Consider the following 24497-nt stretch of genomic DNA (forward strand, 5'->3'; position numbering starts at 1 on the left):
AAATCTGGTGTGAATTTTACACTTACAACATGTCTGAATTCAGACGATCACATTTCAAGTGCTCGATAGCCCCACGTGGGCTTTAAGTACTTCTAATAAGATTGAATCTCTTTAGATTTTGAAATCTGGCCTTTTCGATTCTATTCTATTGTGCATTTCAAATTGTGGTAGGTGATCGGCCTCAGTCCTGTTCCTTTAATATCACTGATTTATACTTATCTGAGGCATCAGATGGTACACGGGACAGATTGTCCAAGAGCAGGAATCCCCAGTCGCCTTGTGAGGAATGGCTGTCCTTTCTTGTCCTCAAAGCTTCAAACCTCTAGAAACCTGGGATATGTGGAGGGAGGGGGAAGGTGAAAAGAATTGGGCCTGATGAGACTCCAGAGTTCCTGGGGAAGAGGCCCTCCTGGTAGCTACACAACAACCCTCTCTGATGGAAATCTTAGCAACTTGAGAACTGACTCAGGTTCGCTGTCAAGTTCGCTGTTGGGGGTGGTGATGGTCAGGGGTAGGGGTGGCGGCTGCTTCTTGGCAAACAGCTTGGATGGGTGAAGGCTGTACTAGACTTGCTCATGTAAGAAACACCAAGTTTTCCAGATAAGAGGTGGCACCTTAGATGTCAGAGTCCACTGCATATAATGATTCGTGCTCAGTCAATTATGGGTGGGTACTAAGTAAGTATTAATCAGAACTAATAAGATCATGCTTTGGATAAAAACAAAACAGTGGATTCTGACAAGTCTCTGTATAATTAACCTTCATCTTTTGGAGTGAAGGAGAACCGAATAAGGCCATTCATGTTACCTATCCTTGGTTCATGTTTTTGGATCACTTCCCACCCAGGGACTCCAAGAATTTCCTAAATGGTGTCGCTCAAAACACTCTTCAGGGTTCTTGTGCTGTTGGCATTTTGCTCTGTTTCCTTCCAGACTTTTTTTCTATGAAGCTTTTGTGATCTCTTTATAGCTGAGCTCAACTTTAATAAATAGTTTTGTATCTTGCTTTACCTACGTATAATGTTTGCATTTCCATGTTCTCGTATAAACTCCATACAGTGAATTTTTAATGACAGGGTAATGGTCCACTGGGTGCATGTGCTATGATTTACGTAATCATCCTCCATTATTGTTTCTTCTGGATATTATAAGACGTGATTTCGTTCCATAACACTCGGGCACGTGAAACGTTACCTTTCTTTATTTTTAAAAGATCAAATTAAATCTGGGTTTGAATTCCTACGTGCAGAGCTGGCAAGACACCCACCAGCAGCCGTCAATGTGGGGCTTGTTCCTAAGTGTGTATGCAGGGTATCTGGAAAAGGCTTCATGTGAAAGTTAGGATGCTTCTGACTCTAAGTAACACAAAGCTACCCAAGCTGGCCTAAACCATAAAGGAGACTGTACTAGTCTGTGAAATTGGAAGTTTCAGGATTGGTTTGATTTAGTTACCTGACAACATCACCGAGGACCCAGCCTCTTCCCACTTCTGCTCTGCTTTCTACACTGTCAGCTTCACCCTGCTCACAAGTTGGTTGTCAACTGATGCTTTTGTGGGTGTGCTTAGAGATGGGGAGGAGGTAGAGAGAGTGAAAGAGAAGAGAAAGAGGTTCTTCCAGAAGCTTCCTCTGAATGGCAAGCAAGTTTCTTTTACAGAAGCTCCCAGGAAATGTCTCCTCCTTTTTATTGGCCTAAATTGGGCCATGTGCCAATAACCATGAGCCATGGCCAGTGGTCAGAATTAAGCTTATTAGCTTTTATTTTATTTTTTTTAATAATTGTAAAAATTTATTTATTTTAGTTCTTTGGCCGCAGCGGATCTTGGTGCGGCACACGGGGTCTTCGCTGAGGCATGCGGGATCTTTGGTTGCTGGGCGGGCTTTTCATTGTGGTGCTCGGGCTCCAGAGGGCGTGGGCTGCGTAGTCTGCGGCACGTGGGCTCTCTTGTTGAGGCGCATGAGCTCAGTAGTTGTGGCGCACGGGCTTAGTTGCCCCGCGGCATGTGGGGTCTTAGTTCCCTGACCAGGGATCGAACCTGAGTCCCCTGCGTTGGAAGGCGGATTCTTTACCACTGGACTGCCAGGAAAGTCCCTAAGCTCATTGGTTTTTAGATTGAGCTGTATATTTCATTACTACAACCAAAGTGAGCTGTTCCCCACCCCACTCCCACCCCTGGCCAAAACACAATTGTACTGCATGGGGAACTAAACAAAAGCTGGGGGTAGTTACCAACAGGAGAGGGAATGAATTTACAGAGACTACAGTACCCTACGTATGAACAGGTTCTATTCCGAGAGCACATTCGTAAGTCCAATTTGTTCATAAGTCCAACAAAGTTAGCCTAGGTACCCAACTAACACAATCAGCTATATAGTACTGTGCTGTAGTAGGTTTATAATACTTTTCACACAAATAATACACAAGGAACAAACACAAAAAATAAAGAAAACATTTTTAATCTTACAGTACAGTACCTTGAAAAGTCCAGTAGTACAGTACAACAGCTGGCATACAGGGGCTGGCATCAAGTGAACAGGCAAGAAGAGTTACTGACTGGAGGAGGGAGAGGAGGTGGGAGATGGTAGAGCTGACGGATCGTCAGTAATAGAAGATGAAGGGCAAGCTGCAGTTTCACTCACACCTGATGTTGTTGGAACGCACGTTTCACATCTTTGAAAGTTCGCAACTTGAAGGTTCGTATGTAGGGGACTTACCGTACCAGCTTTGCACAGTGGCGGTATCGTAGCCAATGAGGTTTAATCCGAGGCGCGATTACAGAGACTACCAGAATGTCTCCTCTATCTTCCAACCTGTTTTCAGCCCTAGAAACCAAAGCACTTTGCTATACAGAACAGCTAACGAATTTCCCAAGGCACAGCAGCCCAAAGCCAAGATCCAAAGTCTCCGTTGTCTTTTATTTTTTGGCGGTACGCGGGCCTCTCACTGTTGTGGCCTCTCCCGTTGCGGAGCCCAGGCTCCGGACGCGCAGGCTCAGCGGCCATGGCTCACGGGCCCAGCCGCTCCGCGGCATGTGGGATCTTCCCGGACCGGGGCACGAACCCGTGTCCCCTGCATCAGCAGGCGGACTCTCAACCACTGTGCCACCAGGGAAGCCCTCCGTTGTCTTTTAGATTGGGGCTGATCAGCCACCCCTTTCTTTTGTCCGTCCAGGAGCAGCAAAAACAAAATCCAAATTTAATTTCTCAATAAGTTATCCTGCCACACTATCCCTGTACTTAAAATCTTTTCTGACCTCTTTTGGGGCAAGAGAAAGACCATCAAGACTGAAAACCCTCCTTAATTAGAAATGAAAGGACCAGGATAAATGGACTTCAAGAGGATTTGTGCCACCCAGAATAGTTTGTCGAAAGAATCAAGAATCTTGGCCCTTGAGAGGATAGAACTACTGCTTCAAATCACACACATATTTGATTCAAGATATAAATTTAGTAAAAGTTAAGTAGTTGTCACTCCTCTAGTTCACTCATCTTCACATTCTTACTTTCCACTTTTAAAATCAAAAGGTGGGCCAGTGAATCTTGGATGCAACCGAAATTTCCTTCGAGAGGTGAATGGATCAATAAACTAGGCTACATCCAGACAATGGAATTTTATTCAGACCTAAAAAGAAATGCGCTATCAAGCCACAGAAAGACATGGAGGAGTCTTAAGTGCACATTGTCAAGTGAAAGAAGCCAATCTGAAAGGCTGTATACTTTATGATTCCAATTATATGACATTCTGGAAAAGGCAAAACTATGGAGACAGTGAAAAGATCAGTGGTTGCCAGGGGTTGGGATGGGGAGGGATGCGTAGGCAGAGAACAGGGGATTTGTAGGGCAATACTTTTGTCCAAACCCATAGAATGTACAGTACCAGGAGTGAACAGTAATGTAAACTATGGACTCTGGTTGATAATGATGTGTCAATGTAAGTTCACTGATTGTAGCAAAGGTACCATCTGGTGGGAGTTGATGGTGGGGGAGGCATAATTTTGCTATGAACCTAAAAATGCTTTTAAAAAAAAGTCTATTAAAAACAATTCATGCTGGTATTATGAAAGAACATAGAATTGAGAGTCAGGAGACCTGGATTCAAATCTGGACTGTCATTTACAAGCTGTGTAATCTTAAATTAGTTTAAGCTTTCTGTATCTTAGTTCACTCACCTATAAAATGAGGATAGTATTCATTCATCAGATTTACTGTGAAGAGACAACATAGGTAATTTCACAGAGCACACAGTAGGTGCTCAAAAAATGTTAGTCGAGAGTGAAGAGAGAGAGGGGAGGAAAAGGCAGGGAGACCAGGATTTCATAAAGTCAAGTGATGGTGGAGGCGTTTTATAACAAGATCCAGCGACCGGTGATTGATGATGAGATAGTCAGGGGTTATTTTTTTTCCTCATCTGTTCCAGTCCACTTTGGATTTTGGCTTTTGGCTTTATCAAAATGTTATTTAATGAAGTGTACATTATTGTTTGAATTACTCAGAACGCTACCCTTGCCTTTGTTCTCCATTGAGAGCTGCTCAGAAGGAATGCGATTTGGGGTAGGTTTTTTTTTTTTTTTTTTTTTTGTGGTACGCGGGCCTCTCACTGTTGCGGCCTCTCCCGTTGCGGAGCACAGGCTCTGGACGCACAGGCTCAGCGGCCATGGCTCACGGGCCCAGCCCCTCCGCGGCATGTGGGATCATCCCGGACCGGGGCACGAACCCGTGTCCCCCGCATCGGCAGGCGGACTCTCAACCACTGCGCCACCAGGGAAGCCCTGGGGTAGGTTTTGATGTTATTATTGTCGGTTTTCATTTATTTAAAAAAATACTTGTTGTGAACCTAAATAGTGACTGGTACATATGCTACACACTGAGCTACATATAGTACATATGCTACTCACTGAAGCAGTGAATAAGCCGGACCTGGGCCCAGTGGTCACAGGGCTGATGTCTAGTGCCGAAGACAGGCATTAATCAAATGATAACGAAGTGTTTTGAGTGTTACAGTGGGAGGAACAGAGTCAGGAAACCGTATAGCAAGGGGAATGAATAGCGTTTATGAGGGGGGAAGGCCTCCCTTGATGTCTAAGTGTTGACCGTGCTGAGGTCTGAGGCATTAACAAGAAGGAATAGGGTGCTGCTCTAGAGTGCATAGTACAGGAAACTGGTTCTCACACTTAAAAAAATTTTTTTATTGGAGAATAGTCAATTTACAATGTTGCATTAGTTTCAGGTGTACAGTAAAGTGATTCAGTTATACATATATTCATTCTTTTTAAGATTCTTTTCTCATGTAGGTTATCACAGAATATTGAGTAGAGTTAGAGTTCCCTGTGCTATACAGTCGGTCCTTGTTGGTTATCTATCTTACATATAGTTAAGGTTAGTATGTTCATCCCAAGCTCCTGGTTCATCCCCCCCCCCAACGTTTTCCCTTTGGTAACCATAAGTCTATTTCTGTTTTGTAAATAAGTTCATTTGTATCTTTTAAAACAAAATTAGATTCCACATATGAGTGATATCATATATTTGTCTTTCTCTTAGTATGATAATCTCTAGGTCCATCCATTGGTTCTCCCACTTGAGCATGCGTCAGAATCACCTGGAGGGCTTGTAGATTAGTTAACTATTAGTGCATAACAAATTATCCAAAAAGTTAGCAGCTGGAAACAACAAGCATTTATTACAGCAAACTGTGAGCATTTCTCAGCTAAGCATCCAGGAACTGCTTAGCTGAGTGGTTGTGGCTTGGGGTCTCTCCCGAGGTTACAGTCAAGGTGCTGAGCAGGGAAAGGATCTGCTTCCAAAGGGATTTCCTTCCAAGCTCACTCTTGTGAGCTTCTCCACAGGGCTGCCTTGCAGCCTGGCAGGTGGCTTTTGAGAGAGGATGAGAGAGACACAGACACAGAGACAGGGGAAGGGGGAGAGACAAAACCCTAACATGGAAGCCACAGTCTTTTTTTAAATGTTGACATTAGTATTAGTAGTGGTAGTAGTAGTAGTAATTCATGTCCTTTAAATGTTCAATAGTTATTCCATGGTTATAAAATATTTTCATTGCTATCTTAAATATTTTCTTTATATTATTTGAATGTATTTGATTTTACATTTTGGAACCAAAAGGTACTGCTTTTTTTCCAGTTTCATTGAGATATAATTGACATAAATAACATTGTATAAATTTAAGGTGTACACTAAAATGGTTGATATATGTATATATTGTGAAATGATTACCACAGTAAATTTAGTTCACATCCATAGACTCACATAGTTACAAATTTTTTTCCTTGTGATGAGAATTTTTAATATCTGCTCTCTTAGCGACTTTCAAAACTCCCAGTTATAAGATAAATAAGTTCTGATGTAAAGTATAATGTGATGACTATAGTCATCAATAGTGTACTGTATAATTGACTTGATTTGTTTAAGAACACTTTTAGATTTACAGCAAAATTGCGAGGACAGCACCCAAAGTTCCCATATGTCGCATATCCAGTTTCCCCTACTGGTAACATTTTGCATTAGTATGGTACATTTATTACAATTCATAAACATATGTTAATACATTATTATTAAACAAATTTGGTCCAGAGTCCTTCCTTTATGCCGAATTCCTTAGTTTTTACCTTAGTGTCCTTTTTTCTGTTCCAGAATCCCATCCAGGATAGCACATGATATTTAGTTGTCATGTCTACTTAGGCTTCTCTTGGCTGTGACAGTTTTTCTTATTTTCCTTGTTGTTTTTGTTTGTTATAAATTTATTTTATTTTTATTTATTATTTTTGGCTGTGTTGGGTCTTCGTCGCTGCACACAGGCTTTCTCTAGTTGCGGTGAGCTGGGGCTACTCTTCGTTGTGGTGTGCGGGCTTCTCACTGCGGTGGCCTCTCTTGTCGCGGAGCGCGGGCTCTGGAGCGCATGGGCTTCAGTAGATGTGGCGCGTGGGCTCAGTAGTTGTGGCTTGTGGGCTCTAGAGCGCAGGCTCGGTAGTTGTGGCGCATGGGCTTAGTTGCTCTGCGGCATGTGGGATCTTCCCGGACCAGGGCTCCAACACGTGTCTCCTGCATTGGCAGGCAGATTCTTAACCACTGCACCACCAGGGAAGCCCATTTTCCTTGTTTTAAATGACCTTGATAGTTTTGAGGAATATTGGTTAGGTAGGACAGAAGTTGTTTTATAAACTAATCTTCGAAGTGAGATCTCATCACTTTTGGCCATCCTGTATTTGGTAGAAGTGAGTACTACTTCTAGTCCATACTCAAGGGGAGAATAATTAAGCACCATCTCTTGAGGGGAGGAATATCAAAGAATTTGTGGCCATATCTTTGAAACCCCCATAAGCTTATTAAAACAGAGTGCCAGGCCCCACCCCCAGCATTTCTGATTCAGTAGGTCTGGGGTGGGGTCCAAGAGTTTGCATTTCTAACAAGTTCCCAGGTGACACTCCTGCTGCTGGACCAGGGATCTCACTTTGAGAGCCACTGGGAGCAGGGCTTGGGCAAGACCTTGGTGTGTACAAATAATTGAAAAAAGTTCATCAAGATCTATTTATTTCTCTCAAGATCCTTCTTTTATAACTACAACCAGCACTGAAATCAACCCACTGGTTTAGCTTCTGGATTTTGCCAGTTAACATGAAACTTTTAGCTTAAATAAATAAATAGTTGGATAAAAGAGGTACAACCATATCTTGTGTTTGTATTAAATATTTATTTCATTTGATTGTCACAAATGCCAGGGAGAGAAATCAGGTAGCCCCATCTGACATAAGAAGTCACAGACACAGAAAGGCTAAGTGACTTGTCTAAGGTCACACAGCTAGTTAATAAAAGAACCAAGCTTAGGACTGGGTCATTTGAGCCCTGGACCAGCACAATTTCTATTATACCAGGCTCTATCATATTGTTCCCAACTTCTAAGACTTTGCCACCTTTTGGAGAAAGATTAATAAAACTATGCACATGACAATTCAGTAAATCAGAATACATAGATGTAAAGTAGCATTTTGTTCAGTAAAAAAGGAAGGAGTGAAACAAGTCTTTCCAAGCTCAGAAAGATCAGCAGCGATTTGCGGCTTAGGTTGGGAAAAACCCCTCTCCATCGATATTCAACTTCTTCCTGCTCATCGACTCCCACAACTGCCACCAAGTACAACATGCTTCCTGGTAGCACCCGAGAAAGTCACTGGAGGAGTCACAGGCCACAGGTCTTTTCGTCTGCCCATGCACACCAACACGATTGCTTAGCTCTTCTGGCAGAGCTCTTGGTTAAAGAGGTTGTTGGTATGTTTGTTCAGCTTTTTGTTTTGAAAAGACATGGTAGTCTACATACCATACCACCACCAAGATGACCAAGATGTACTTGAAAATCTAGAAGTGAGGGAGGACCAGTGGATGTCTTTGAGTGTACGTATTACTTTTCTCTTTAAGTTCAGAGTAGAGGTGCAAGCATTAAGCAAAGAATTGGGTGCACAGAGACCCAATGAAGGCACAAAAGCTAAATAGCTACACACCAATCATCTTACTCACTGAGAAAACCAGTCCAATCAGACCAAAGGAGTGGTTTCCAGTTACATTTTTACCTTTCCTCAGAGAACATTCTACCTTTCATTTAGTTGATGTTTATACGTTGCCAAAAATAAAGCAAGGTTTGGTGGAAATAGTTAAAGCAAGCTGTACTTCATACCTTCACATTAGGAAATAATGATTGCATATATTGAGCCCTGAGGTCAAGTTCACTCTTATACAAACAATACCTAACATAGTGTAAGTGTAATACATAGTGTAAGCACAGACTCCTGTCCAGAAGTAGTGGTGCTGGTGGTGGTGAGGCATGAAAAAGAGTCAGGGGGCTGTCCTATGGTGGTGGTGGAGGTGAGGGGGTATGAAAGACAGTGCCTAAGACCTTAAATTGGATCCTTTCCAATGGTAGCGGTTGGGGGGGGGTGACATGAAACAGAGACAGTGACCTTACAATTAATCCTGCCCAGTGGTGTTAGGGGGAGTTCCCGGGGAGGGACTAAATGAAGTGCCATTGACCTCATAATTGACCCCGTTCAATGGTGGTGATGGCGGTGGTGGCATGAAACGGTCAGTGACGTAACAATTAATCTTGCCCAAAGGAGTTGGCCCAGGCGGGTGGGGGGGAGGGTGGCTATGAAACAAGAGAGTGACATTACAGTGAATCCCGTCCAGTGGTGAGGGGCAGGCAGGAATCCGAACCAGTGAGTTTATATTTGCCCAACGGTGGTGGCTGTGGTGGAGGGCATGAAGCAGCCAGTATAGTTAAGTGGTAAACAGAAGATTTAAAAGTGTCAAGACGCAACAAATACCCTGAAGTGTAACAGTCAGCTGATCCAGGGAAGGCCTCCCGGAAGAGGTGCCTTCGGTGGAGAGGGGCCTTGAGCAGCGCTTTGGATCGGATTCCGGGCGAGGGCCCCGGATCTCCTCCCAGTCCCCTTGTACCTCCGCCACCTTTCGGCCGCGGAGGACGTAGCCCGGGACGGGACAGGGTGTAGATGCACTTGCTGGGCCTGTCTGGGTCCCGGGAGCGAAGGAGGGGGGCGCCCCCGGCTGCACTCCGGCAAAAGAAAGCGAGGGCGGCAGCGGCCAATCAGCAGCCAGCGCGTGCGGCCGCGCGCCCCTCGCGCCCCCCGCGCGCCGCGTACGTACGGCGGCTGGCTCCGCCCCCGTGGGCGGGGCCTGGGGAAGCCGCGGGCGGGCGGCCGGCCGGGGCACGGTAGCTGCTGGTGGTGCTGCTGGTGGTGCTGCGGCGGCTGCACCCGCGTCGCCGAGGCCGAGACGGAGGCCAGGGTGCGCGCTTGGCGAACTTGCCTAATCCGCGCGGCTCGGCTGCACCGGCCTTTGCGGCCGCTTGAGCGTCTTGACTGGTCTCTGCGTTGCCCCGACGAGGATGCGGCTGTTCCGGTGGCTGCTGAAGCAGCCGGTGCCCAAGCAGATTGAGCGCTATTCCCGCTTCTCGCCATCGCCGCTCTCCATCAAGCAGTTCCTGGACTTCGGTAAGTGCGGGGCCGCGGGTCGCCACGGTCTCCACGGCCCCGGGGTGTGGGGCCGCTGCCTTCTGGGCCCGCCGCCGCAGGTCTCCGCCGCCTCCGGGCAAAGTCCATTGGAACCGCGGGCGGGGCTCCGGGATGCCGGGGGGCTCGGATTTCGGGGCACAGAGGGGCATGGCCTGGCACCCACACACCCGCCGGGGGCTTACCCGGAGACACAGAAACCGCATGCGAGGAGCCTCATTCCGGGCGGGACTCTCCAAAGCTGCCGTCGTTAGCTTCAAATCTACTTGACACAGACCTCACCGCCCTTAAAACTTCGGAGCGGAGTGTGGGTGGCTTTTGAACGTTTTTGTATTTAGATTCTTTTTTTTTTTTTGGATTGGGTAAGAGCTGTTTAGAAACACTTTGAGGTCGAATAAATTATGCAATGGCATTTTGTTCCTTTTCTGCTCTTAAGGTGCTCCTGTCTGGCCGGAGCGCCAGGACTCGAACTGCTGTCTCGTTCGTGCAGTGTTAAAGCAGTTAGAGGCCTGGACTGCAAAAGCCTTAGATGCTGGGAGGAGCGGACGTGTGGGCTCCTAGCGTCAGAGCAGGGTCTCGTGCCAGCACCTTTCGCCGCGCCTCTCCTTCTGTGTCCCACCTTCTCCCCTGTCGGGCGGGACGGTGGGCAGCTTCCACGAATTGAGGTGGGAGCGCAGAAGACCCGGCCCCCACCCTGCCTGAGGCCTAGCTGAGATGGGAATAGATTCCACGACCTTCTGTTAACTGGATCGTGTTTCCCCAGAGTGGTGCCGTTTCAAGCGCGGAGGGAATCCTCTAAGTTGGGTGAATGCGAGGCAGCTGGTTGTGGAACACCTGAAAGTATTAAAACAGAAGTGCGCACCCAGCTATCAGGAGGGAACGCGGCATCCTGGAAGGAGAAGAAAATGGAGCAGCAAAGATGTTCTAAGCTCTCGAGGGAAAATAATGGGGCGGCTGGTCGTTTAATGACTTTTAAGTAAATGTCAAAAGATGGTGTCAGGTAGGCATAAAAACCTAAGTGCAAAGTAGGTAGCACATTCGGAGAAGACCCAGTAAGCACCATGTGATGTTGTCCATACTTAAGTTAGGATAGAAAGAGAGGAATAGGTTAAAGTTGAGACCAAATTAAATTTTAAGAAACCAGTTTGCCAGCGAATGATGAGGAAAGTCAGGGTTCAGTGACATGTTGATCTTTGCATCTTAAACTTCAGTCCCAGAAGCTTTTCAGTAGTTTTACTTTACCATCTGTGGCCACTTGTGAGAATTTTAGAGGTTTGAGGCAGCCCCCCGACTTCAGAGTTTAGAAAGAAAATGTCGCTCTTGCTATAAATAGCAACATTCTGTCCCTAATTTATGGCTTTGAGAGATTCTGAAGGTATCGACTTTTCATTGGGGTAAACTGAGACAGGTTAATTCACAGTAAAAGGAACAGAAAGAATCCAGAGACTCCCAGTTCCTTCCTTCCACCCTCAAAGTTGAAGTGATAGCTCTCATAGCTTGACGAAATTTTGGTTGATTTATTTCTATAGCAGCTAATATCTACCATGTTAATAGGTGTCTTGGCAGAGATGTTATTTGAGTAGGAAAACCACAGTGGGGCATAGTGTTATCGTGGAAAACCCGTGGGACCATTATCTGGAAAGAAATGTTCTAATTCTTGCTCTGCCACTGACTCAGGAGCCTGGCCTTGGCTAAGTGACTGAACCTCACTGGGGTTCATTGTCCCCGTCAATAGAACACGTGGATTGTATAAGGTCATCTCTAAAGCACAGTTCCCGAACTGTGTGATCCTAATTTCCAAGGAAAAGGGATGAGCTTTTTAAAAGAAAACTACCAAATCTTTGGATAGGTATTTCCCGTAAGAGCCTTCTGACCTATTTTGGGCAGAGTGGAGGGGATACTCTAATCTAGGATAATGGAAGAAGCCTAATAATTGAAGTCTTTTCCTTATAAGGAAGCTCACAGAAGAGCTATATATAATTGTAGTGGAATGTGCTAGAAACTCAAGGCTCATTTGTAATGCCCAGAGACGAATCAGGTGGCAGGCAGTCTATCTTTAATGCCAACAACTAGAAGAGAGTTGCCACACAAAGGCCATTTCGACTTCTCCCTTTCTCTTGGTTCTTCCAGCTCTGGATAGAAGTCCGATTTTGGCAAGTGGTGCGGGAGTTTGAGAATTTAGCAAGGATGTGGGGATATTTTTAAGGTGAGAAGGAAGAAGAGTAAAGAGGCTTTATGCCCCTGAATGATTGGAGAACACTGCAGGGGAGGGCCACCTCCAGTGCTTACAGGCCCTGAGTGGGAGCAGCAGATGACTACACGAAGCCAGCTTGGGGTGGGGGGCCGTGGCAGCCCCGTCCACCCCGTATATGCTGGCTCCGGAGGGGCAAGCTGACCGGCGCTGATTCAGTATACTTTCAAGACCTAGGGCTCAAACAGAACAGACGCATGAACTATGCTGACCCACAGACTGCCACTTCGTGACGTTCTACCTGGCTACTTTGCAAACGGGACCGAAGTTTTGGACTAGAATACCTGGACAGGGACCAGAGAAAGAATATCCACGGAATTTCACGTTTACAGTATCTGTTAGAACCGCATCAACAAATTGTGGTTTCTGTGGGCACTGAAGCAGCTTTCTTTCGCGAATGTATCCCCACTAGTAAATGAGATGATCTTCCTTGTTTAAGAGGGAAGGCTAAAACTGCGTGTTACTCCAGAAGCAGTGACTTTATTTGAAATGAGGCCTGCTCAATCTCAGCACTCTTGACTTTCTGGGGCAGGTCATTGTTCGGTGGAGGAGGGGTGCTGTCCTGTGCGTTGTGGGAGGTTTACGAAAGCTGCACCCCTGGTCTCTCCGCACTAGATGCCAGCAGCACACCCCGCTCTCCCCCCCGCACTCCCTCCACACATGAGTTGTGACAACCAAACATGTTTCCAGACACTGCCATGTCCCCCAGGGGAGCAAAATGCGTCACCCTCTGTTGAGGACTACTGCTGTAAAGCATTTAGATGCCTGCATGGTCTTCATGCCTGTGCCCCAGTCCTCCAGACTTTACTATAAATGTTCTGGGGGGGCTGGGCATTGGTATTTTTGGTTGTTCTTAAGCATAACCAGGGTTGAGAACCACTAATTAGATGATCTTCTGGATCTAGAGTTGTCCCCCTTTCATCCGTGGGCCGTATTTCTCTATGCCCTTTAAAATAAGAAGAGTTTTCTTGAGCTCAATCTTTACTTGAAACATGGCCTTGCACACAGTTCGCAAGTTTAACAAGAATAGCAAACGTTCTAAATGGATCATGAGTTTATAAGGGCAGTAGTGCGTTGTGAAAGGTGAGATTAAAAAAAAGAGAGATTCTTTTTGGCCTGAGATTATAGTTACATGGTTCCAAATTCAAAAGGTACGAAAGGACATAGAAAAGTCAGCTTCCTACTTTTGTCCACTAGCCTCCCCATTTTAAAATAAACGGCAACTTGTAATACTTTTGTCCGTACCTTTTTAAACTTCATTCCTTAGACAGCTTTCCATATCGTAACTGCAGAACTTCCTTTTTCTGTTTTATGGCTTCTGAGAACTTGTTTATATGAGTGTACTATATTCATTAGCCAACTCTCTGTTGACGGCTGGTAGGTTGTTTCCAATCTTTGCTGTGACAGCCTGTGCTACGCTGAATTACTGCATTCATCATTCCATGCGTGTGTGAGTATATATATAGGACAAATTCCTAAACATGGCATTTCTACACCAAAGGCTATGTGCATTTGAAATTTTGATAAATATTGTCAGATTGCCTTCCATCGAGGTTGTCTGTCTAGCCTCTCACTAGAAGTTTCTGAGAGTACCTATTTTCCTACACTTTTACCACATTGTTGTCAAACTTTTGATAAGTGAAGAAGTGTATCTAGATAAAAGTTTTTTCTCCTTGAGTAAAGAAATTTTTTAAATTGAAGTACAGTTGATTTATAAGATTATATTAGTTTCAGGTGTACAGCATAGTGATTCAGTATTTTTACAGAGTAAAATATTTTAACTTTAGCTTTTTATTATGGAAAATTGGAAGCATATACAGTACTAGAGAGAATAGTTTGATGAAATCCTGGGTTCATTATATTGATCTGCACGTGCTGTTTGTCTGTGGATGTTGTGTGTATGTGCAGTCTGTCAGATTTTCTTATCAATGTCATGCTTGTTTCAGAAGAAATACATTTTTTTCTGCACTAAGACCAGTTTATCTTTTGAACTATGTGTTCTTCAAAGATCTGGTAGAATCCACCCATGAAACCTTTTAAACCTAGTGTGTCTTGGGGACTGTTGCTTTTTGACAGGTTTCTCTAGTCTGTGGTATTGATCTGGATAGATTTTTTGTCTCTTCTAGAATCCATTTTGATGTATTTCTCTAGAAAATTATCCTAGTCATCAAGGTTTTAAAGCCAGTTTGCAAACTGAGATAGTAATTAGTCTTAATTTTCTCTGTGGCTGATCCTCCTTTATTCCTTCTATATTCTCCCCCTCTTTTGTGATTAGATTAGTTGTTGGTTTATATGATTGGATTCACTTATTAGCTTTATGACTTTTGTTTTCTAGTTCATTAATGTCTACTTTGATTTTATTAATTCCCCCTCATGTGCTCAGTGTTATTTTTTTTCTTTTTGAATGGCAAAATTCATTTCTTCTTTGTTTATTTCAGTATTTAAGGCTACAGGCATTCCTCTGAACACTGCTTTAGCAGCTGATGTGTATAGTGTTTGATGCTTTTTCTCCCCAGCTCTTCTGCATCTTCAGGTTTTTATTCTTATGTGAACTAAGACTTGAGTTTTATTTTATTTTATTTTTTTATAAATTTATTTATTTATTGGCTGCGTTGGGCCTTCATTGCTGCGTGCGGGCTTTCTGTAGTTGCGGCAAGCGGGGGGCTACGCTTCGTGTGGCACGCGGGCTTCTCACTGCAGTGGCTTCTCTTGTTGCGGAGCATGGGCTCTAGGCGCACGGGCTTCAGTAGTTGTGGCACATGGGCTCAGTAGTTGTGGCACGCGGGCTCAGTAGTTGTGGCTCGCGGGCTGTGGAGCACAGGCTCAGTAGTTGTGGCACATGGGCTTAGTTGCTCTGTGGCATGTGGGATCTTCCCAGACCAGGGCTCGAACCTGTGTCCCCAGCATTGGCAGGTGCCTCCCAACCACTGCGCCACCAGGGAAGCCCAAGACTTGAGTTTTTAAATTTCCAGTAGAAGTGCACCCTGTATTTTAATTTTGTTGATTTTTACTTTTGCTGCATTGTGATCAGAGAATGTTATCGGAATCATTTCTTTAATTTATTGATGTTTGCTTTGTAGTCCAATCTGTGTTCATTTCCTGTCACTGTTCCTTGGGCAGCAAAAAGAAGGTTATGTTCTCTTCTCAGGTTACAGAGCTTCATATATCCAATCTACCATATTAATTATTTTATTTGAGTTTTCTATACCTTTGCTTTTTTTAATCTACTGGATCTGTCATGGGTCAAAAGAAGTTCAGGTCTCCTAATAATCCGATTCTGTTTCTCCAGTTATTGCCTATGGTTTTTGCTTTGTGCCTGTTAATGTTGCATTTGCTGCTTAGACATCCTTAACTGTCATTTCGAGATGCACGCTTTAGGGTACAGAGTGCTGCCCTTTGACTAGTTCAGTGCTTTTTGGCCTGGATTCATCCTTACGTGACATTGAGATCCGGAGCCCTATCTGCCTCTTGTTTTCATTTTCTGCTAGAGCATTTCTGAATTTCTTGAAATGTAGTATAAAGCTGGGTTTTGCTTTGTGAGTCAAACTTTTTCTTTTATGTGGTTAAGTTTAACCAGTTTATATTATTGATATGACAGATCTGTCATCTGTAACGATAAACATCTATAATTTTCTTTCACTTTATGTCTTTAATACCTGTAATTTTTCTACCATATTATATATCTTGCTTTGTTTTGTTATATTTCTTTCAGTAATTAGGTTGGAATTTTTGGTTCCAGGGATTATCTTTCTACTGATTTATTTAGACTTTCTTTGTCCAGTATGGTCACCACTAGCCAGCTGAACCTATTGAGCCCTTGAAATGTGGCTGTTGTGACTGAGAAACTGAATTGATTTAATTTACATTTAAACTTAAAAGTGACGCTTGATTCAGTTAATTGGAAAACTTTTAAGTATGTTTAGAACAGTTTGGATATGTGAATCTACCTTAACTGTAAATTTGATGAAATCTAATTATAGGCCAATTATTTCTGTTAGAAATTTAGCTTTTGAATTGAGATGTAAGTATGACACACTGGATTTCAAAGACTTAATATAAAGATACTAAACTATCTCAGTATGTTTCTGTATTGATTCCACGTTGAAATGGTAATTTGGGGGGTATGTTGCATTAAATTAAACATCAAAAATTTCACCTGTTTCTTTTTATGTTCATATGGCTGCTAGGAAGTTTAAAATTATGTGTGTGGCTCACAGGTTTCTATTGGACAATGATATATTAACTCCTTAAAAGGAGTAATAGAAATATCACATTTTAATGTTCAGAATAAACATTTATTGATTTTATTTCTCAGTTTAACTTTTACTCTTTTTTTCCTGTAAACCTGTTGCTCTCAGGAGTTTTGGACCAATTAACTGTCTTTGAATGGCAGTTAACGTTACCGTGGTTCTTTGTGACGTTTGCAAAAGCTTGAGGTCTTTCTGTTAAGTGGTTGTTAAGAATTTAAAGTTCTCTTAGTGATGTAAGCAAAGGAGAACTTGGACTGTATGACATAACTTAAAGATAGAACCTTCTGAATCTTGAATGAGTTCATAGGAAATGATTCACAGTTTCATCTGGACATGCTTTTCATCTTTCAGCTTTACCCTGTCCACTTCGGGTTCCTTCATTAATCACTCTGATCCGCTCCCTACAGACTGACTTTCTGTTTTATTTCCCAGTTGCTTTGCACCCGTCTTTTGCACAGCTGCACTTGTATTAAACATATTTGCTCCTGGCTCCTGTTCTTTGATTTTATTCTGAACTGTCTCTTTCCAGAGGGTAGGCACTCACCTGTTCTTTGTACCCTTTTCACAGCTTCCTCAGCTGTTTGCTTTCTGCCCAGAGTGGGCGCTTCATAAGTGGTGATTATTGACTCCATTTAAAGGTTGTTAAACATTATGTCACTTTAATTTAGTCAGTTGTTATATAGGTCTAAACTTCTGTAATGTCCCCACATTTAAATATAGCATCTCTGAAATAAAACCACCGGAAGATACGTTGTCTGACAATAGGTTGTCTGACAGCTCTGTCTTCTTTTCACAGAAAAGATTTCTGTCATAATTACACTGGTTCTCTGAACCTTGGAGCCTTTAGCTATTAGAAGGAAGCAACCAGTTTCCCTGTTTTTACTCTTCTTGAGGTTTGAAGGCCCAGCTGCCCTCTGTTTGCCTTTAGAAAGTATTTTAAGATTCCAGTATCCACTGCGAAGTTGACTTTGGTTGCAAATGACTGCTCTTCGGAAAGCCTTGAGTTTGTAAGTCACGCTTCTTAAAGCCTGATTACTACTGGGGAGAAGAGTGGTTTTGTTTCTGGAGAAAATGAGGAGAGTTTTTGGGTTTTGTTTTTTTTTAATTGTGTTAGGAAAAGAGAGAAGCAGTAGCATTTTGTTTCTGAGTGTGTACATTTTGTACCTTTACATATATGTACATGACACACCTTTTCTGTAAGAGATGATGTTCTTCTGTGAGGAGTTGCCAAGAATTAGACTAATCTGTTTAGAGACAGAGCTAATGATTCAGAATTAAAGGGGAAGAGTACAATTTCATTTAGGGTAAAGATATCTAACGTGGCTTAATGCACCCTGATCAATATTTAAATTTAAAGAAAGAATTGGCCTTTTGGGCCCTAAAGATCTGATATGACTGGATTTCAACATAACCTGGTTTATCAGGCTCTGAGCGTTTAAGGTGTAGTTCCAGCTTTGTTCGCTCTCTCGGCAGTTTTGTGTGCTTCTGAAGGGGAGACATGGCCACACGTCCTGACCTCTTGATGACTGAGTGGTTTCGTCCCAGTAAACTCTGGGAAGTTGATCAGATTGTTGGCAAGATTTGGGAAACCATGGTCTTATTACTGGATGGAATCAGAAAATATCACCATAAATTTTCATAAAATGAAATTCTATTATTTTACTTCCATGATTATCTGATTTACTTCCATGATTATCTGATTCCAGAGTTGGACAAATCCTTTTTTTTTTGAATGCCATAGTCTAAGACAGGTTATCGAACTATAGCCCGAGGGCCAGCCACCTGTTTTTGTGTTACAATTAACAGGCTGTATTTTTAAGAGTAGTTTTAGGTTCACAGCAAATACGGGCAGAAAGTACAGGGAACTCCCATACACCAGTGTGGGACATTTGTTACAGCTGATGAACCCACACTGATCCATCATTATCACCCAAAGTTGATAGTTTCTATTAGCGTTCAGTCTTTGTGTTACATGTGCTCTGGGTTTTGGCAGCACCTATTTTTGTAAATAAAGTTTTATTGGACCACAGCCATGCCCATTCATTACATAGCGTATGTGGCTTCTGTACCTCTGCAACAGCAGGGTTGAGTAGTTGCCACAGAGACGATTTGGCCCACAAAGCCAAAATGTTTACCATCTGGCCCTTTACAGAAAGTTTGGACCTCTAGTCTGAGACAGTTTGGCTCCCTGTTAAAGAAGTGTGCAGTGATCGCTGTTAATTGGCATTTCAATGATAAAGCTTTGTTTGTCCGGCATGCTAGTAACAGTAAAACTTGGCTATCTGGAGTGTGACTTTTGGGGTAGCTAGGACTCTTCCAGGTGATCGGTGGCTTACCTATAGGGTATGTGCCCCTGTGTGGAATTACCATGTGAAAGGCTTGGAGGGATTTTATAGCTTTAATCTCTAGGGCTGTCACCAAAGTTTAAGTGTACCGGTTTCTCCACAGCCCTGCCAAAATGAGGTTTTATGACTTCAATTGTATAGTAGGTAACATAGAAGCTAAAAGTTTTATCTTTTCCCCTTGTGGGTTTATTTTGTGCATTTTGGTGTGTGTGAAGTGCCCTTGACCATTTAGTAACTGGACTCGGGAGTTTTAATCATTTGCGTGCACTCCCTGTGTCTACTTGGCATAGTAAGCTGTTGTGCTGTATATCTATTGTTTCCTCTTGTGCTCCCTTCTTTGGTAAAGTAATTATCAAAGTATACAACTAAAGGCGTTCGGAAAGAATATCACCTCTAATTCTTCCATCCATTTTTTGGTGATAGCGTTACATCTTTTGCCCATATATTCACATATGTTGACACTGATTATTGGTTTCCTTTTCATTTAGTGCACAGTCTGAGTTTTAATATACCCAGTCATTTGCAATGCTTTTATCATGGTCAGATTTATCACCTAGAGCAGTATGTAAACTGTCACTAAATCCCTCTGGAATTTGTTGCCATCTCTGTTGGGACGTTTGCAGTCAACTCACTTTTACTCTGTTCTGCTGTCCATTTGCATAGCAGCAACTATTAAGACCTCCCGTCTTTCTGTCTTGTTGCTGCTTTATCACAAAGTTCACAGAATAGTTTATATTTGTGGATTCTCTCTGAAAGGACAACTTTTCTGATTTCGACTAAATATCATACGCTAACTTTTGCCTTGTGATTTCTGTGAAAATTTGGTGACGGCAGCTCCTTATTTATTAGTTTAGATGTTTAGAAATTCTCGCTGTTCTTGCCCACTTATTCTTCTTGGTAAATTAGCTAAACTTATAGAAAATGTGCTAAGGGAACTGTGGATGGGGTACCTGGCGTTTATTGAAACTAGCCTGGAAGCATCTTCAGGTAGCCCGTTTCACCATATTTGTGGCAGAGCTGGGTTTGATTGCCCTTCATATCCCTCGAGGAGAACTCCTTTCCTAGTCATTGTCTCATCTTGACTGAGATTATTCTTTCTGCTCTAATGAATGGCACAAAAATTACAGCAAACTATTTATTATATATTACACAGGTCGATATTTACATTCCCTGTGATTGAATATTTGGGGTTCTAACTTGGTAGATTATTTCCCTAAGCATCACCCAAGCAGTTGTGATTTTATTTTCAGTCTTAGACTTGACCTCTGATTCCACTCAACCATTTGAGTTGTACGAGTGTTTCTTTCTTACTAGGGCATGGAAGTCAGTATATAATAGTTTCACTGTTGGGAATAAATCGCTACGTATCTCTTAACATTTTCTCAAAGCATGAAGTTAAGTATTCCCATGTGTTGTTGGCCGGAAGACAGTAGGGCCCTTTGAAACATGTCACATACATACCTTTTCCCAACAAATTATTACATCTTCATTGACCAGAGCATATTCAGGGTTTACCTGAACCTTCCCTTGGATCTGTTCTAGAAGAGTCCAGTGTTTCCTTAAGCTTGGTAGCAGATGCACCTTAATACTTGACTGTGCACTTTGTATAAATCTGGTTAATTTCTCCTCTTCTGAGAAGAAATAGAAAGCAAAGTGTCATTGCTATATTAACATTCCTATATTGGTCATGTAACGCGCTCAAGTGTGGTCAGTTTCCTAGGAGGCTGAAACAAAACTCAAACATGAAAATAGAGACTAAAAATCGATGGGTCAGTGAAAAAGTTGGGGATGCTTAATAGCCGCTGTCTGAGCCTGAGGAGTTCTTTGGTTTATTCCCTTGTTGAATTTCCTGTGATTAGATGCTAGTCAGTGGATCTCAGTCCTGGGTGCTTGTGAGAATCATCTGGGGAGCTTCTAAAGCTAGTGCCACCTGTCCCCCCACCCTCACCCTGTAGAAGGCAATTACATCAATCTCTGAAGGTAGGGTCTAGGTGCTGGTATTTTTGACTTACCCAGCTGACTGTAATGTGCTTCCAGAGTTAAGAACTGTGTTAGATCTGGTAAAAATTTTTCCCAAGAGCTGTGAACCACTTTAGGGGATAAAGTCTGTGAGATGCTGAAGGTTAACACGTAAGGAGTTTAGGAGTCCATCAGCATTTTTTTTTTTTTTGGCCGCGCCGTGCAGCTTGAGGGATCTTCGTTCCCCAACCTGGGATTGAACCCGGACCCTCAGCAGTGGAAGCACTGAGTCCTAACCACTGGACCGCCAGGGAATTCCCAGGAGTCCGTCAGCATTCGTTGAACTTTCTGGATTCGGAATGGAGTGGAAACTGAGAAGCATTGGGGAATTGTCGAGGCTTAGTTTCTGCCTTTGAGGGGCTTATAGATAAATGAGAAGTCGAGACAAATATGTCAATATATATATAGGCTGTCCAGAATGTATGCATCCCATGAGTTTGTGTCATGCTTTCTCTACCTCTCCCTTGGAGGTTCGTGTAATAGAGGTGGTTTCTGGGTATGTGTGAAGTGTTAACCCAATTGTCCTTTATCCAGAGCATCCTTGGAGGCTTTCTTTGTTTCTTTCTTAGTTTTTTGGTAGAAAACCACTATAACGTATGTACTCTTTTTCTTGATTTCTAGCTCCTTTCATTGGCTACTCACTCCTAGCAGTGCTCTCTCCACAGTTGTCCCAGAATGTACATTAGGCAAGGTTGGTGTAGGATAAATAACTGTAAAGTGTACAAACCAGAATCTTATCCTCATAGATTGATTCAGTGGGATCCTGAGCTTAACGATCATCTGTCCAACCTCCCCAGTTTACACATGAGAAAGTAGAAGCCCCGAGTAAGGAAGAGACTGCCCAAAGCATCAGCTAGTTGTTGACCTAACATCTTGGCTGCCTCTTCCAAAGTGAGCCAGAAATTATTCTTTCTAGGAGGTGAAGGGAACTTATATTTGTGTACCGCTCTCCACCAGACACAATAGTAGTCAGATGTAGCTGTAATTCTCACAGCATCCAGGTGAAATAGATGTTTCCATTTTTTGGATGAAGACGCTGAAGCTTAGATGATTTAAATATCTTGCCTAAGGAAAGTTAGGAGCAAAACCACAGTTAAAATGCAGGTCGATTGAGCTTTTAAATGTATGCTTTTTTTCTTTCAACTTAACATACCATTTCTTACCACATAATATACCATTTGCCACAGTGCAATTCTTTCTAGCAAACAGAGTCTCTATTAGTAATGCTTGGGGTCTTGTCTAAATTTGTTCTTTTAGACAGTCTGGAAATTGCATAATCTAATGTTTGTCTAGTCTTATCATTTCGGAGCTATCAGATTGCTACCTCCTTCATTTACTTACACTAGAAACAATTTTTATTCTGAGGACCTACACTTGTTAGTTTATTGTCTTGTTAGCCTATTGTCTCTCTCTGGAAATATGATAACGGGTCTATGTGGACTTGTACTCAAGGCTTGGTTTCTGGTGCCTACCACCAGTGCGAGCTTGGGCAAATCACTTAATCCCACTGCACTTCGATGTCCTGATCTACAAAATGGAAACGATAGCATCGAATCATAGGCCTGTTGCACCCATGAACTCGAGAACATGCAGCACGGCGCATGGCACATGGTAGGTGCTCAGTAGATGTTGGCTGTGCTTTTGTTATGGGAAGTTAGTGACACAGCATTATCCTGGACAAAGTCAGCTTCCTGCTAAGAATGAAAACTGCATGGGGAGCTCTTAACCTCGAATGTTAATTATCTTAAAGTTTGTTGGCTGAAGGTCCCAGCCATATAAACTGATCATTTTCCAAGAAACGTAGCACTTTCAGCTCGTTTGTGCTTTGAGCATGACTGGCTTTGGATCTTCTTCATTCACTGTAATGGTTAACTTAAGGTTTTGCCTCAATTAACCTCAACGATGAGTACAGTGTGGTGTTTACTTAACTGTTCCTGCTTCCATGACAACAAGACATTCTGTAATCCACCGTTAGGACTAGATCCTAAACTCCTTTCTGGAATTAGGACGATGTGGATCTGTGTGGTGTTAGCTGGTCAAAGCTCTATTTGTGATGTCAGTTCTCAACACATCCTTGCCTTTTCTGTCCACTCGCTGGCCTGACACACCATATTGACAATTACTGTCACTTTCCCTCACCTTCCTTGTCTACCTTTTGGCTCTTCTTCCCCTAACTATAAGGATTGGAATACCCCTAACCAGATATACAGAATGAAGTGATCTATTAGAGGAATTTACCATTACCAGCAAATGTCATCTTGAACCCCTGAAGTTTATTTGCTATTGTAAGTTTATACTGCAACTTACTAGGTATTTTAATTTTCAGTTCTAATCAGGAAATATTAAACACCTGCAATGTGCCAGGTATTGTGCTGATGGACTGTTCAGTTTTTTGAGGAATCTTGGGATCCATGGGACATAGACCTCAGTGACTGGGGGTGATGACAGAGGGGTTGCCCAAGCCAAGGGCACAAATTGTGGGCCCACGGTGGAATCTACTCACAACTTGGTTTGGCCTTATGTGGCATACAGAGGGGCAGGTTTCTCACTAATCTGTTCATGGATACATATATTTCGAAAGAGTCAACAAATAGGATCTCTAAAGAGAGAGGATCAAGGTACTAGTGGCTGTCGCTCATGTTCCCTCAGCACAGACATAGATCTCCTTCAGGGGAGGATCCAGTAACCCTCACTTACCTTAATTAAGAACCCTGTCGTGATCACCCTGTACCCTCTTTTCTTACAAGAGCGTCAAAAACCATTACATGAAGGGTAGCATGGGCTTCAGCCCCCATTAGGAAGTTCTGCATATAGTAGCACGTTCTGTATGAGATTTTTGTTTGTTTTTAGAATAGAATGGCTCTAGTAGGGTGTTTTTCTTTAAAATAATAGAACGGCTCTAGTTATAGGAAGACCTTTTTCAGAAGACTGCTTTTTTCTTTAAAAACTCATTTTATTTTTTAAAAATTGAAGTATAGTCGATTTACAATGTTGTGTTAATTTCTGTTGTACAACAAAGTCATTCAGTTACACATATATACATTCTTTTTAAAAATAGTCTTTTCCATTATGGTTTATCATAGGAATTTTTTTAATATTTACTTTTATTTATTTTCTTTCATTATTTTTTTGGCTGCTTTAGGTACGTGGACTTCTCTCTAGGTGTGGCATGCGGGTTTTCTCTCTCTAGTTGTGGCACGCAGGCTCCAGAGCACGTGGGCTCTGTAGTTTGCGGCACGCAGGCTCTCTGTTGAGGTGCGCAAGCTCAGTGGTTGCGGCGCACGGGCTTAGTTTCCCCGCGGCATGTGGGATCTTAGGTCCCTGACCAGGGATTGAACCCGTGTCCCCTGCATTGGAAGGCAGATGCTTTACCACTGGGCCACCAGGGGAAGTCCCTATCATAGGATATTGAATATAGTTCTCTGTGCTGTACAGTAGGCCCTTGTTGTTTATGCATTCCATGTATAAAAGCTCACATCTGCTCACCTCAACCCCCCACTCCAGCCCTCCCCCGACCCCCTCCCCCTTGGTAACCACCAGTCTGTTCTCTATGTCCTTGAGTCTGTTTCCATTTCGTAGATAGGTTCATTTGTCATATTTATAAAA

General features: G+C 43.0%; 1 protein-coding gene across 3 annotated transcripts in view; it reads left to right on the top strand.

The window, feature by feature from the left end:
- Positions 1–24497, top strand: part of PDK3 (pyruvate dehydrogenase kinase 3) — a 259141-nt gene that overhangs the window by 172221 nt on the left and 62423 nt on the right. Inside the window, exon 1 of one of the 3 annotated variants that reach the window (XM_079910040.1) lies at positions 9706–10008. The exons of the other annotated variants lie outside the window; for them this stretch is intronic. Within the exon in view, the coding sequence (XP_079766166.1) occupies positions 9903–10008 (106 nt within the window). The 5' untranslated portion in view covers positions 9706–9902. Of the gene's footprint in view, positions 1–9705; positions 10009–24497 lie in introns of those variants that run through there. 3 annotated transcript variants of the gene reach the window in all.

This window comes from Stenella coeruleoalba (assembly GCF_951394435.1).
Source record: "Stenella coeruleoalba genome assembly, chromosome: X".
In the NCBI taxonomy this organism is placed as follows: Eukaryota; Metazoa; Chordata; class Mammalia; order Artiodactyla; family Delphinidae; genus Stenella; species Stenella coeruleoalba.